At 34.8% G+C, this 16,318-nt stretch overlaps 1 protein-coding gene across 2 annotated transcripts in view; it reads left to right on the forward strand.

The window, feature by feature from the left end:
- ZBBX (zinc finger B-box domain containing) overlaps positions 1-16,318 on the forward strand; it is a 113,507-nt gene that overhangs the window by 49,841 nt on the left and 47,348 nt on the right. For both annotated transcript variants that reach the window (XM_072752309.1, XM_072752310.1), the window contains exons 8-9: positions 10,639-10,797; positions 15,953-16,130. In XM_072752309.1, the coding sequence (XP_072608410.1) occupies positions 10,639-10,797; positions 15,953-16,130 (337 nt within the window). The remainder of the gene's footprint in view (positions 1-10,638; positions 10,798-15,952; positions 16,131-16,318) is intronic.

Below are 16,318 nucleotides of genomic sequence, written 5' to 3' on the forward strand. Positions count from 1 at the left end.
ATTTTTAAACATTTTTAGCATGTAGAAAAGTTGTACAGGTAATTTTATTCATTTTCAGTCCCCTCCCTTTTCTGTTGATACCTAATAGTACTGTTACATATATGTTATATATGTTTTCATATTTGGAAGATGGAAATATAATTATCTTCGAATTTTAAAATTTGATAACATCTTATTGATAGGGCACAGGGTTCGATACTTAGTATGCATAGTTTTCTATGTTAAATGTTTTGTAACAGTAACAGTCTTATTCATGGGTTACTTATTAAAATGATAGTTGGCAAACTATTAAGTGAAAATGTGTTTTGTGTTACAAATCTAGATATGTCCATCGAAGCAGAGACAGAACACGGCAGGGGTATATACCAAACTATTAAAGTGGTTACCCCTGTGAATTACAGGAATGTCTGTTTCTTACTTTCTTACAGGAAGGAATGTCTGTTTCTTATTTTTTTTTTTTAATATGGTGGCATTATGATTTATTTTTACCGGGTTTCTGTAATTTTTAACAATGTTGCTAATTGAGGGCTAGGTCTATGTTAGCTATTTCTCAGTGAGGATTCTCTTGAGTATTTGGGGCAGGCCCTTTTCTTCTTGAGCTACACCATTCTTCAGATTTCAGAAGACTCATTAAACCTCACCCACTAAATACCAGTAATGCTCTCCAATGAGTGTGAAAACCAAAAAAAACCACTTCCCCACACTTTCCAATTTCCTTGCCCCAGTTAAGAAGCACTGATCCTTACATTAGTTAAGTCTTTTTGCATTAGTTTGGAAATAAAAAGAATAGTTTCCTGCTGCTGAAGGCCTCATAGATGTCTCTCATTGCATGGGAGTAGGGGTGATGCTGCTGAGTCATATTCAGAACCAGGACTGGAAATTGGAAAGCTGTTGAGAGCCAAGACAGACTTCTTCCACTTAAAACTTTATTTCTTTCCAGTGTATCTACTTTATTCTTTACTTATAATTAACAAATTATGAATTGGATAATAGAGCATCAGTGATGGAGAGAACGAACATTGCTTTCTTGATTCCAAATTTAAGTTCTCATGAATTCAGTGAAGACGAGGTGCTTACTTTCTTGTCCACTGAGCCCTAGCCCAGAGGACAGAAATGTGTTGAGTGATTGTGTCTCCCATGGTGGGGTGGTGGGCAGGAGCACGCATGGGTCAGGGAGTAAGTAGAAGGTGGCATTCCGGAAACTGAATATTCACCTTAATACAAGTCTCTGCTGCAGTTAGGCCTAGTGATGCAGGAAGCTCCTTGTCGACTGATTTGTTTTTTAGTCCAAACTCTTTTTATTTGAAGCTTAATTTGCACAGTATGAAATTCACATTGTAAGTGTACAATTCAATGATTTTTAAGGTAAATTTACAAACCTGTGCAAGAATCACCACAATTGAGTTTTTAGAACATTTCCATCACAACAAAAAACTTTCTGGCACTTTTTTGCAATCATCCCTTGCTCTCACTTCTAGCTCCAGGCAACTACTGGTCTGGTTTCTGATGGTATAGATTTATCTCTTCTAGAAATTTCATACAAATGGAATCATTCCTAGGCGATCTTTTGTGTCTGACTTCTTTCACTTACCATAAGGTTTTTCCATATTATTGCAAGTCCTTTTCAGGAGTTCATTCCTTATTAATGCTAAATAATATTCCATTTTACGGATGTTATCATATTGTTTATCCAGGCATTGTTTAGGTTTTTGGTGTTTTGGAGTTTGGGCTACAACATAAAAGGAATTTGGACTAAAAGATAAATTAATTGACAACTAGCTTCCGGCATCACTATAAAATAATGCTGTTATGAGTGTTTGTGTACAGATCTTCGTGTAGACTGTTTTCATTCCTCTTACGTAAATACCTGGGACTGGAATTGTTGACTCCTAAGGTAAGTATTTATTAACTTTTTAAGGAAATACCAAGCTGTTTTCTAAAATATACCCATGAAACAGCATTCTAGTTTGTATTAATTAGGCTACTTTGACTACCCTAGAACTTAATATAAGTGCAATCATACAATATTTATCTTTGGTGTCTGGCTTATTTCAATTAGCATAATTTCCTCAAAGTTCATTTGCATTGTAGCATATGTCAGGTTTTTTTTTTTTTTATGGCTGAGTGGTATTTCATTGCATGTATATATGCCACATTTTGTTTATGTATTCACGCATTGATGGATGCTTAGGTTATTTCTACCTCTTGGCTATTTTGAATAGTTCTTCTATGAGTATGGATATGTAGCTATTTCTCTGAGACCCTACTTTCAATTATTTTGAATATGCATGTAGAAATGGAATTGGTGGATCATATGTTTTTTTTTTAAGATTTTATCTATTTATTCACGACAGACAGAGAGAGAGATAGAGAGAGAGAGAGAGAGAGAGAGAGAGGCAAAGACACAGGCAGAGGAGAAGCAGGCTCCATGCAGGGAGCCCGACATGGGACTCGATCCCGGGTCTTCAGGATCATGCCCTGGGTTGAAGGTGGCACTAAACCGCTGAGCCACCTGGGCTGCCTGGTGGATCATATGTTAAGTCTATTTTTAATTTTTTGAAGAAATTTCATTTTTTTTTATAGCAGCTGAACTTTTTTTTTTACAAGCCCATTAATAGTGCACAAGGGTTCTAATTTCTCCCCCTGCTCACCGACACTTGTTATCCTTTGTTTTCTTGATAGTAGCCATCCAAATGGGTGTGAGATGACATCTCATTGTGTCCATATACATAACAGGATAATATTTTCATAAAGATTTTATGTGGCATACAAATTGATTTGGGGAAAGTTGCCATCTTAATAATATTGAGTCTTTCCGTCTATAACATTTAGATTTTATTTAATTTTTCTCATCAGTGTTTTTACTTCTTAGTGTTAAACTCATATAATTTTTTTGTTAAATAATTTCGTAAGTATTCTTTTTGATGTTACTATGTGTAATTATTTTCTTAACTTTATTTTTGGGTTGTTCATTGCTAGGACATATAAATAAAATTGATTTTTGAATATTGATCTTGAGTGTTGTGATCTTGATAAACTCACTTATTATAGTAGCTGTTTTTTTTTTTCTTCATTTTTTTGTTTTGTTTGTTTGCTTGTTTTTGATATCTTAGGATTTTCTACATGCAGGATCATATCCTGTATGAGTAAAATAGTTTTATCTCTTCCTTTTTAATGTAGGTACTTTTAATTTTTTTTCTTGTCTCATTGTGTTAATTATAGCTACCAGTAAATGTTAAATAGGAGTGACAAGTGTTTACATCCCGGCTGTGTTTCTGATTTAGGGCAACCATTTAGTCTTTTTACCAATAATTGTGATGTTTGCTATAGGTTTTTCATAGATGCTCTTACCATGAGGAAGTCTCTTTGTATTCCTTGCTGCTGCTTCTTCCCTGTTTTTATTGATATGATCATGTTGTTTTGTCTTTTATTAATATGCCTTTTTACAATGCTTGATTTTTAGATGTCCTGCTAAGAATTCATTACTGGATATAGTTTTACTTGGTCGTGATTCATAATTTATATACTAGTGGAACAGATTTGCTAATATTTTGTGAAAGATTTTTATATCTAAGTTCCTGTGGGATATTAGTCTGTAGTTTTTTATTTTTTTCCCGGAATATGGTTGTCTACTTTGGTATTGGGGTTGTATTGTCCTCATAAATGAGTTTAGAAGTGTTTCCTCCTCTCTTTGTAATTGTTGGATAGACTTTACCAGTAAAACAATCTGAGTCTGGGATTTTTTTTTTTTTCAGGGAAAGATTTTGAATTATTCAGTTTCTTTACCCTACTGTTCTATTCTGATTTTCTGTTAGTTCATAAGTAAGTTTTGGTGATTTGTGTTTTTCATTGAATTTACCCATTCAATCTAAGTTGTTTTATTTATTGGCATAAGGTTTTAGATTCCTTTATAATCCTCTAATATCTATAGGTCTATACTAATGTTCTTCCTTTCATTATTGATTTTGCTAATTTGTATTTTACTCTTCTTTTTTGGGATCAGTTTAGCTAAAGGTTTATAAGTTTTTAAGTCTTTTTAACAAACCTGGTTTTAGTCTTATTGATTTTTTTCAAAAAATTTATTTTATTGATTCTGATCCTTATTTTCTGATTCCAATCTACTTTTGAACTTTTTTACTTTCATTATTTCTCCCTACTTTCTTGAGTGAGGATTAGATTAGAATAGTTGATTTTAGATCTTCTTCCTTTCTAAACCAACCATTTGAAGCTATAGATTTCAGTCTATCCACAGCTTTCACTGTATCTTATTGATTTGTTATGCTTCCTTTATAATCAACTCAAGATTATTTACTAATGTCCCTTGTGATTTATTTTTTATTAACAGTTACTTGGAAGGAAATTTCTCAATTTCTAAATATTTTGTGATTTCCCAAAATTGTTTGTTGCCGATTTCTAATTTTTTTTTTTTTGTTGTTGCTGAGGTCAGAGAACATATATTTTAAAAAATATTTTATTTGTTTATTCGTGAGAGACACAGAGAAAGAGAGAGAGAGGCAGACACACAAGCAGAGGGAGAAGCAGGCTCCATGCAGGGAGCCTGATGTGGGACTTGATCCAGGGTCTCCAGGATCACACCCTGGGCTGAAGGTGGTGCTAAACCGCTGAGCCATCCAGGCTGCCCAGAGAACATATTTTATATGCTTTCAAAACTTACAATTTATTAATACTTGTTTTATGTGGAGCATATATGGTCTATTTTAAGAATGTCCCATATGAGCTTGAAAGAATTCATATTTTGTTGCTGTGAGGTTAAGGTTTCTTTAAATGTCTCTTAGATTAAATTACTTCATGGTGGTGTTTAAGTTTCTTATATCCTTACTGATTTTCTGCCTACCTATTTCATTAATCTCTGAGGATGGGGATTAAAATTTCTAATTGTATTTTTTAACTGGCTTTTACTCCTTTTCAAGATTTTATTTATTTATTTTGAGAGAGTGAACGAGCACAAGTGCTAGAGAGAGAGAGAGAGAGGGAGAGAGATAGCACATAAGTGGGGAGAGGAGCAGAGGAAAGGGGAGAAGCAGATGCTGTTGAGCAGGGAGCCCAATGAGAACTTGATTCTGAGACTCCTCCCAGACCTCTAAGATCATGACCTGAGCTTAAGGCAGACACTTAATCAACTGAATCACCCAGGCAGCTGCTTTTACTCCTTTTAATTGTATGTGCTGTTGCTTCATGTATTTTGTGGTTCTTTTGTTACATATATAATTGTTATGGATATAAATGATGATAAATATAACTTTCTGTTTATTGACTCATTATTATGAAATATCCCTCTTTGTCCTATTCTCTTTTTTGTCTTGTTAATATAGCCACTGCAGCTCTCTTCGGATTATTAATTTCAAGGTATATATTTTCCATCTTTTTACTTTTAATCTATTTGTCTTTGAATCTAAAGTCAGGCTCTTATCAATGGCATATTGTTGGAACTTTTTTTTTCTTTTTTGCCAAGTCTGACAATTTCTGTCTCAGTTGGTATGCTTAATGATGTAATTGGATTTACATCTTCCATGTTGCTATTTTTTTTCTATGCCTTTGTCTTTTTTTCCTTCCTTACTGCTTTCTTTTCTGTTAAAGATTTTTTTTTTATTGTGGCATTAAAATTACTTTTTTTGGATATCTGTGTATCTCTGTGTGTGTATGAACATGCATATGCATGTATTTATTTAGTGGTTCTAGGTATTACAATATACATCTTATAGCACTTCACATTAATACTGACTATGGTAAAATATTATAACTTGGCTTTGTTTTAGCTCTATTTTCTTCCCATTTTCTGTGTAGATTATATGTTATATATCAATGTTATAAATTCACAATATAGTGTCAGTGGTATTGCTATATATAACTTTATGCTATTGAAATAAATTGAAAACAGAAAAAGGGAAATATTTAAATATATTTTTATTTTTATCCACATAATTGTGTTTCTGGGGATCTATCTCTCTTCTGGTGGATTTACTACCTTTAACCTTAAAACCTCTTTTTAGTATTTCTTGTAAGGCACATCTGCTAGTAATGAATTATCTCTTACTTTGTCTATTTGGGAATGTCTTTGCTTTCATTTTTGAAGGATAGTTTTCCTGAATATAGAATTATTTTTGGCAGTTTTTTTCCTGTCATCACTTTGTATCATTCTAATGCTTTTTGGTTCCCGTTTTATTTAGATGCAAAATCAATTTGTTATTCATATTTATGTGCTCTTATATGTGATGAGTAATTTTTCTCATCCCTTTCAAGTTTTTCTGTTTATCTTTGACTTTCAGTAGTTTGGTTATGATGTGTCTTGGTAAGTAGGGATCTCTGTATATTTATCTTTCTTGAGGCTTGTTGAGCTTTTTGGATTTTTAAAGTAATAATTTTTAAGTTAGGGGCCATGATTTTTTCATATATATTTTTCTTCTCATTTCTCTCTAATACTCTTCACTAAATGTATATGAGTTGCTTGATGATGTCCCATAGGTCTGTAAGGCTGTTTTCATTTTCTTTAAACTTTTACATTTTACTTTTTAAATTCGATAATTTATCTCTTTCTTCAAGTATACTGATTTTTTTTTTCCATTTCAAATCGTTCAAATTCTTTTTAGGTCATAATCAAGAATTTTCATTTGGAGAGCGCCAGGGTAGTTCAGTGGTTGAGCATCTGCCTTTGGCTCAGGTCGTGATCCTGAGGTCCTGGGATCGAGTCCTGCATCAGGCTCCCTGCGAGGAGACTGCTTCTTCCTCTGCCTATGTCTCTGCCTCTCTCTGTGTCTCTCATCAATCAATAAATAAAAACTAAAAAAAAAAAAACAAGAATTCTCATTTGATTCTTTTTTATGATTTCCATTTTTTTAAGCAGTCCTTCTATAACCTTCTCTTTTTTTCAGAATCATCCCATTAAATGTTTGGCTAGTCCATTGCTCACCCTAATTGAGACCAAAGTCTCAAGTTGTCAGGGCTGTAGTTTTTCCTCATTCATTTTTAACCAGATTTGTTAGTTCATTGATAATGCCACTGTAAGATTTTTCCCTCTGCCAGGAGTCAAGCACACTCTCTCTTCAGTCTTACCCTAGTAACATTGACCAACTTGGGAAGAGAGATAGAAGAAAGGAGCAACCCCATCTAAAGAACACATAGATTTTTGCTGCTCTTCAGTAATGCTGTAGTAGTTTTCCTTGAGTAAATACTTCTCAACATCTTGTTTGCTTTTGGTTGACTTCAGAGCCCTGAAATAGTTTTAAAAAATTTATTATCCAGTTAACATTTGTTTTATGGGGATAGAATTATTTACTGACATCTTCACTATTATCAGAGAGACTGGAAGACTTTGAATTCTATTTTTGGGATATTTGAACTATTTATCTTACAGAAAAGGTAGTATTGTGATTTCAATAAAATGGTAGCAATCATTTGGATGCACTACTTTGTGTCATCTCTCTGGTAGGTGATTTTCATACAGGATGTATATTTTTCACAACAACTCTGCAAGGTACATATTGTCTTCATTTTATAGGATCAGAAGGGTAAACAATTTTCCCTTTTAAGCTGTTATTAACAGTGTCATTGATTTTGCCTCTGTTGACACTGACTTAGATAGCTTAGGTATAAGGAAGGAATGTTCAAATAGAATTTTTAGTCATTTTTATCCCAGTAAGTGAAATTTGATGCAACCAACATTTCTCAAGTACTTAACCAGTGTCAAGCAATGTTCTAGTTGCAAAGTGTGAAAGATAGGGCTGCGGGGAGGAGAATCTAAAGAAGGTGATATAAAGCATGCATAGGCCAGAATAAGACATGGTCCTCCCTCTCAAGGAATTCATAATCATGAAAGGGAAGACAGATGTATTCAACTAACTGTAATGCAACTGAATGGTATGACACATGATTCTTAAACTTTATTGAGCATTCAAGTTACATGGTAAGCTGCAGACTCTGATTCATTGGTTCTGAGTGGGACCTGAGATTCTGTATTTTTAGCAAGTTTCCAGTTTATGGTGGTGCTGCTGATTTATAGATTACACATGGAGGAGCAAAGCTCTAGTACTGATGTAAGCAAGGAGTTATAAGGGCACATAGAAAATATGTAAATTTTGCTGCAGTTAGTTGAGGAAGAAAACTCATTTCAGAGAGATTAAATAATTTGCCCTTCTGAGCTATTTTTTTATAATGCCATTGAGATATATTGGAACTGGATAACATTTGATCTTGGTCTAATATGATAAATAGAATTATAATAGGAAAGCTAGCCTTTCCAAGTGGAGAGGAAAACTTTGGCAAGACATAGAAATACTATGTTTATGTGTGTTCTTAATAGGAAATACCTTTAAAGCATCTTTCTTTTTTCTTTTTTCTCTCCCTGAAACAGAATACCCATTTAGGAGTAGTTCCAAATATGAGGCTATATATATTAGGATAATGTTTGCTGAAGTATAAAAAGAACTCCCAAACCTCAGTGGCTTAAACAGTAAAAGTTTAATTTTTACTCACCCAGAGTTCAACATGGATCTCTAAGACATCTCTTTTAAACATCTCCCTGTCTCTTGATTTGGGGACTTTAACGTGTAGCACCACCTCTTGGATATGTTACTTCTGAGGTCACCCTACATCCATCTAGCAAGCTTGCAGAACGGTAAAGGGGGTAGTTTCTTACCACCTTGCCAGTAGCAGTAAAATTCATTACTTCTCACATTCTGTTAAACTATCATAAGCTCCACCCAGATTGTAGATTCTTCTCCAGAATAAGTATAGAGATTGGATCTAGAGAACAAGAAGTTGCAAATCATTAACATATAAATGGTACATTTTCACATACCTAGGAACTTAAAAGTATTGTAATATAGTATGTTATAGTACTGTGGTAACTTTCTAATCTTAATGATTTTGTTAAGTTTATATCTCTTAATTAAGAGATAGATGTTTTAAGTGTGTTCTATAATTCTACTCTTATAGAATACTTCTAATTTTGTTGTTCAAAAGTTTGGTTTCTGTAAGGCTCACGTGCCTCCCACCCCTACACTGTAGGTAATGGATGAGACAAGTAAAAGAAGAATCTCTGTTTCTCCCTTCAATTTAGTAATGCCTAGTCAAAAATGAAAATAAGCAGAATAAGTTAGAAACAAAAACTAAAAAATGTGATCCCTGCATAAGCAATTATAATTACAGTTTTTTTGTAAAGGAAGGAAAAATGTTCATATCTGTGGACATAAAAATTTAATATATTTTAAGACCCGGGAAATTGAAAGTAAAACACATTATCTGTATTAGCATAATTCAGTAAAGGAAAGGACTTAGGCTGGAAGAAGGAAGATCTTGGTTCTAACTCAAGCTCCAATATTTTGTATCCATTTGGCTTTGACCTAAGCTTTATGAACTTGGATTTCCTCGTCTACATAATGGGGATCATAGAGTCTTTCCCTTCCCTTGAATGCTTATTTTAAAAATAAGAAAAATGACATATGGCATATACAGTCTTAATACTGAGAAAAGTAATATTTACTTTTTAAATTAAAAAAAATTTTTTTTGAGAAAGGTAATATTTAAATATAAGATGCTCTAGGAAAGAAAATTTCCAAGAGTTGACTGTTCTTTTCAGCTACTGTGAAGGCACAAGATTTTTTAAATTCTGTTTCTCAGTCATTTATTTTAATTTTGCAACTTTCCCTCTCCCTCCCCCACCACCTTATTTTTACCATATGTTGTATGTGCCATGCTCTGTGGTAGCCTTAGAAGGATTTAAGACAAGGTTTTTTTGTTTTTTTGTTTTTTTTTTTCCTTCTGTGAACTTCTGTGGTATGATGGAATAGATAGACACCAAAAGGTGTCGTAAAAACCAATATTGTATGGGCTAGTAGAGATCTACTTTGGGTATGAAGAGAGTATGGAGGATGGGCACCTCCCACAGCAAGAGGAAGGAGGGCAAAGAGGTTCCTAGACCTGTGGGAGTAACTTAGGATGAATCTAGAAGAAGAAGTAGGAGTGTGCCAGGCAAAGAAGATGGTAGAGAAGGGAAGGTCTCCCTGGCGGGTGAAACTCCTGAGCAAAGATACAGGTGCCCTACAGGTAGAGGCACTTCTTGGTGTGCACTTTTGAATAGCTAATATTTTCTAAAGATGTTTTATCACCAAGGGATGCTCATTACTGCTTATTCAGGCTCCTACTAGATTAGCTATATTTAGTTTTTTAGCAGTGTTGTTCAAAAATAACACATCTCTCTATTTGGGGTTGACATAGTGGGAAGGCTATGAGTCATTAGAATTATACACACCTGGGGTCATTTCCTGGTTCTGCCACCCACTCACCATGTGACTAGGCCTAAGTTATTTAAACCATCTGAGCTTTCATTTCTTTATCCTTAAAACAGAGACAAAAATAGTTATGCTTGAGAGTTGACTTTTGAAGATTCAATGATATGTTTTTAACATACTTAGGATAGTATGAGGCCATACTAGCTCCTGAGTAGATGGCAGCTGTCACTATTATATTGGTCGATATAAAGTCAATTTGTATTTTGAAATGATAAATAAAATGTATTGGATTTTAGTAATCATAGAATAACAAAACTATGATTTAATGTATCTAAGTTACTTAGGTTGACATACTGGCCTTTTCAGTCATATTTTGTTTCTGTTTTAATAGACAAAATCTCAAATATTATCCAATGTACTGGATGTTGCCCACCAGTTTATCAAGGAAGTTAATCCAGATGAATCCAAAGGGGAGAATCGTTCTACAAAAGAGATTAGGAAAAGTCAGCATCAACCTAAACCTCTTCTTCTACAGGGGAGCAACCCTGAGGTAAGCTATGGAAAATAGAATAGATATTTTCTGTCATACATGATCATGGAGACCGTCATTTGTAGGCTTAACTAGAGCTATAGAATTTTGCAGTTTATTTTATCACATTGGTATTTAATATTTGGATTTGCTTTTTGTTTTGTCTTGTGATTTAAAAACATCTAGACTAAAAATCCTTGTAAGGAAACTTCTTTGATTCCATTGAACACTGATTTTTTATTTTTATTTTTATTTTTATTTTTTTTATTTTTATTTTTATTTTTATGAATGGTTGTTTGACCATGTTGCTTTCTGGACATTTCTACCATGTCAGGAAATGAATGAGTATTTGGGAGAAACATGAAAAAAAGAATAGCACAACCCACTATAGCAATTTTATTTCAGTCAAGATTTCAGAGAGGCTAAAAATACAAAACCTTTCCAAGTTTTTTTGTTGTTGTTGTTTTGTTGTTTTGCTTTTGTTTTTTTGCTTTGTTTTTTATTTTGGCTTATTTTAGGTGACAGGCAATTTTACAGTTATTCAAAATTGGATTTTAATCCAATTTAATCCAAATTCTGGTCGTTATTCAGATTGACCACTGATCCCATGATGTACTAGATAAGTTTTCATCAGTTCATACCTATATTTTGTAATAGACTTGTTGAATTGGTTTTTAGAAAGAGGCAATCTTCCTCAAATTTTGACATATGTAATAATCCTCATTCTTTTAGATGCCACTCATCTTTCCACTGTAGTTCAGAAATCATAACAAACCTGGCCAAAGTCAAACAGCTTGTTACCTGGCGACAGGGTGACTTGGACTTCAGTTTTTTTGTTGGGTTCCTAACCCATGCTCACAGAATAAAGAAGAAAACATGCTTTTTGCTCACAGGACCTCTTGCCAACAAAGAAACTGTGCTTGAAATGTCCAGGAAAGTCAGTGTTTTTATGTGGAGTTCACTCTCTAATAGACCTGTCAAGGGTGATTGTGAAGGATCCCTGATGAGCTATGGCCTCGTTATTGTGATAGTGACGTGTTGAAAACTGACTCTGCCAAACACCGTCCTACATCTTTTACATGTATTATTTCTTTCTGTCCTCTCTTAATTTCCCCCTTCTTTTTCCAGGTGAGAAAATCAGTGACAAAGATCAGTTTTTATAATTGCCCAAGGTATCATTGCTAGTGGGCCTTAGATTGGAACCCAAACGTTAGGACTCCAAATTATTTGCTTTTAGCTATTACACAGAGGCTGTGGTTTTAAGGGTTTCTCCTTACTGCCTGCCATTTTATCTCATTTATCTTAACAATAAAAGTGATAAATTAACATTTGTTAAACAACTTTCATTAGGCGTGGTGCTTAATCCTTTAATTGCCTTCTCTTATCCAATAATCATGATAACTATATAAGTTTTGCATTATTACTCCATTTAACAGATGACAAAAGCAGAGAGGAACTTAGTAACTAGACCTACTAGAAGGCTTATGCCTTTGCCTGTGCTTTTAATCCCTACAATAAATGCTACCTCTTGTCCCCATTGGTGACTGTATGTCTATAGACCCTCTCTACTTTTTGTCCTAACTTAAAAACTGTTATTTCAGTGGTTTCATCCAGGAGTATACATTAGAACAAACTGGAAAACCATTAAAGAAACACACATGACTGAATTAAGCCTCTCTTTGGGTGGGTCCAGAGGTGTGGTTTTAACAACCACTCAGGTGTGTGTGTGAGTATTCACCACACACATACACTGTGGTGTGATTATCTGGTGAATGTCACTGCTGTCAACCTTTAGGTGTGCACCTGTACTCAGTGCACACTCTGAAGAGATAACCCCTTCGTATACTTAGTGCTCCTTTTGGCCAAAGAGCAGTGGCTCTCCAACTGTAATAAGCATCAGAAGCGCTGGGTTTAAGTTTATTAAAAAGGGTCCTTTCCTCTAGAAGGGGATATTAAAACATATCTTACGTATGTGGCTTAGAAGGATAATAAACATACAGCACTGGATTCCGTGTAGTTTTTCAAATTTCCTAGTCCCTTCAGTACTGGTTAGAGTAATGATGGGCTCTGAGTGGAAGGAGCATATCACAATCCTGGGCTCAGGCACTTAAAAACCAATGTCCAATCCTCTGACTTTTCCTATCCTGCCACCACTGTGAGGAAGCCAAGTATTCCAAAGGCATAGATATAAAAGGCAGATGTCTTATATCTCCGATTCATTGATTGGAAAAGAGCTGCTCTGGAGACCTGCTGGAATCACTGCATACTTAAACCATTTTATATTAAGCATTGAGTTTTCAGTGCTTCATTAGTACAACACACACACATACATACACTCATATTGATTACTGGATACCTATAAATACCTTCCCACATACTTCTAAAATTCAGTATTTTCTTTTCTTCCTCTTCTCCTCCCCCTCCTCCCTCCTCCTCCTCCCTCCTCCTCCTCCTCCTCTTCCTCCTCCTCCTCTTCTTCTTCTTCTTCTTCTTCTTCTTCTTCTTCTTCTTCTTCTTCTTCTTCATCTTCTTCTTTTTTAAGAGAGAGCATGAGGGAAGGGTTGAGGAGCAAAGGAAGAGGGAGAGAGAATATCTTAAGTAGGCTCCATGCTCAGTGCAGAGCCCAACATGCAGTTTGATTTCATGACCCTGAGATTATGAGCCAAAATCGAGAGATGGCTGATTAACCAACTGAGCCACCGAGGTGTCCCTAAAATTCAGTATTTTCAAACCAAATTCACCTCTCCTCCAAAACCTGTGGATGTCACTATTAGTAACAGCCTATCTTCTTGCTTTCCAGATGAGCCAAGAACCATTATTTTCTGTAGTCCTTTCTCTTCTTCCTCTGCACATCCCGTTGGCTACCATGTCTCATGCAGTCTACCGTCTAAAAACTTGCTTGAGTATTTGGTCCCTTCTATCCTTGTTGCTATTCCAAATACTGAGATTAGTTTTTTTCTTAAAGTGCAAAAGGCTTCTAACACAGAACATGGATTTCATCCTCTCCCTTTCTAGAAGTCAATAATAATTCCAGCTTTGTACATATGTATTTCTTTACACAAATGTTAATATGTTAAATGCTACTCTGCAGATATGCTTTTTATACTTAAAATGATATAGTATTGATATTCATGTGAGTACATTTTATAGCCTTTTCATTCTATATAGTGGTTATAAAACACCCCCAGTTAATGGATACAGAATGACCTTAAAATATAAAAATTTAAATTAAAAAAAATTAAATTCCCACTGATCATCATTCACATTATTTCAATCTTTTGCCAGCACAAACTATAGTATAAAGAGTAATTTTGAAATATTTTTGCATATATATATGATATATCAATATGATAAAATTCTGAAATTCTTAGTTGAAGAGGGTCATGCATATGTGATGTTGATAGGTATTATTAATGAACTGTAATGTTTTAACTGGTTTCCTTGCATCCAAACTCACTATACCTTAATTCCCTTTCTCCCACACTACTATGTAGGACTTTTAAATGACTTTGAATTTCCATTATGTATTAATATTTGATTTCCTCTGTATGGTGGCAGGATCCTCCATGATGGGCCCAGATCATTTTTTACACTCTATATTTTCTCACATCCTACCTTTTACTATTGTAGTACAAACTACTAACAGTTTTATGTGACTGTGCTCTTTGACTCCATGTTTTAGCATATATTCTGGTCCCTGTCTCTGGAGTATGTCTTTGTCACATTTTGCCCATAGAGTTCTTGTTTATCTGAGTCCAATAACTTGTTTCTTGCACCTGTTTCTATTGTGGACTTTTTAACCTGTGCTTCTGTGGCCGGCAGCTGGCACAGTGTCTTCAGGTTCCCAGATGCTTTTTGTTTATATTCAGAATGTTGGACACATATTTAATGCTCTTTTCTCAATTATACTCTTAAACAATCTGCCTGTTTATTTTGCAATTAAGGGGTGAACATAGAGGATTCTGCTTTTGTATCTAGAAGATACACAATGGAGATTTAGCAATTTGATCAGTGTAGATAAATTCACATTGCTAATTCAGCATCGGTATGGACTTTATTTTGCTTTATTGTCCTAATTTGGCTGTTTTCTCTGATCCAGTGGATAACTGCCAAATCCTACCTTTGTTTTCTTCCTAGTGTTCTCAGTGGATCTATATTTTGTACCGAATTCATCCTTTCCTCTTTCATTATGCTGAGAAACATGAGATGCTTCATATGCATTAATTAATTTGTTCATTCATTCAACTAACTTTTAATGAGCACCTACTTTGTGCCAGGTGCACTGTTCTTGGTACTGAGGAAAAAAAAAAAAACAAATACCTGATCTCATTACATTCTAATGGGGAGATACAGGCAAGACACAAACATGTGGAGTAAATTCACCCAGAGATGCTATTCAGAGAAAAATATAGCAGGTAAGGGAATGGAAAGTGGAGGGGTAAAGGGGCTATATTTGTAGGGTCATCACCTACTCAAAGAGTATTCAACTGCCACCTACTCAAAGAGTAGGTTGGCATACACACCAACTGAAATGAGTGGAATGGCTATGTGAAAATATGGAGAAGGGTCACTCCAGGTGTTGGATATGGCTAGTAGAGGGCCCTCAAGTGAGAACGTGCTTCATGGGCTCTCAGAATTGCAAGAATATAAATTTGGCTGGAGCCCAGTGAATGAAGAGGGGAATTAAGGAAGTGAAGTAAAATGGCAAGGGAGTAGAAAGTCTGTATGCAGGACCTTGTAGGTCCTAGTAGGAACTGGAGGTTTCATAGAGTCTTTGGAGGGTTTTGAACATAGTGGGGACATGATCAGATACACATATTTAAAAACCTGCTTTTCTCTACTGTGGGAAGTTTGCAGAGAGCAGATTGGAGAAGTAGGAGGAATAGATTCACGGCCATTGCCACTTTCCAGGGACAACACTGGTGAATAACATGATGATAAATCCTCTGTCATGCAGGCTCTAGTTGTAATAATTTTTCAAGAGACCATTTATAATTGTTGATATGATTTTAAAGAAATCAAGTAAAGCATATAAGTAGGTACCACTTAAAAACATTCTCTTTTTAAGTTAAAAAGTAGTGTATGATTTGAAATGCCTAATAATGAATGCTACCTGTGTTTTAAGATATGGAAAATTTAGGAAAGCACACTTAGATGCACTTTTTAATTGAATTAGGTAGAAGTCCCAACCACAAAAGGAACAGAGTGTTCAAATCCAAAAGATAGGCTTCTACGTGAAGAAGGATCATGTGATGAAGGAGTTTCTGCCCAGCCCGTTCAGGAAGCTTTAAATCAGCAGAGAACTGGACATCATGATGACAACGAGAAGCAGAAGTTACACACAGCGAAAGCAGGTACAGCAATTTTTATAAAGTGTAGGTTATAAAACAAAGCTGAATTTATTGTATTTATCTCCGTTCTCTGTGAACATAAATGCAGTGTTCAAAAACTGTGTGCATTAGGGTAATATTTTGATATAACTCCTCAAAGAGCATTCACTGCACAACCAAGGGTAAGTGGTTTAATAATTATAGAGCCCTAG

This window comes from Vulpes vulpes, chromosome 3, assembly GCF_048418805.1.
Source record: "Vulpes vulpes isolate BD-2025 chromosome 3, VulVul3, whole genome shotgun sequence".
NCBI classification, from domain to species: Eukaryota; Metazoa; Chordata; class Mammalia; order Carnivora; family Canidae; genus Vulpes; species Vulpes vulpes.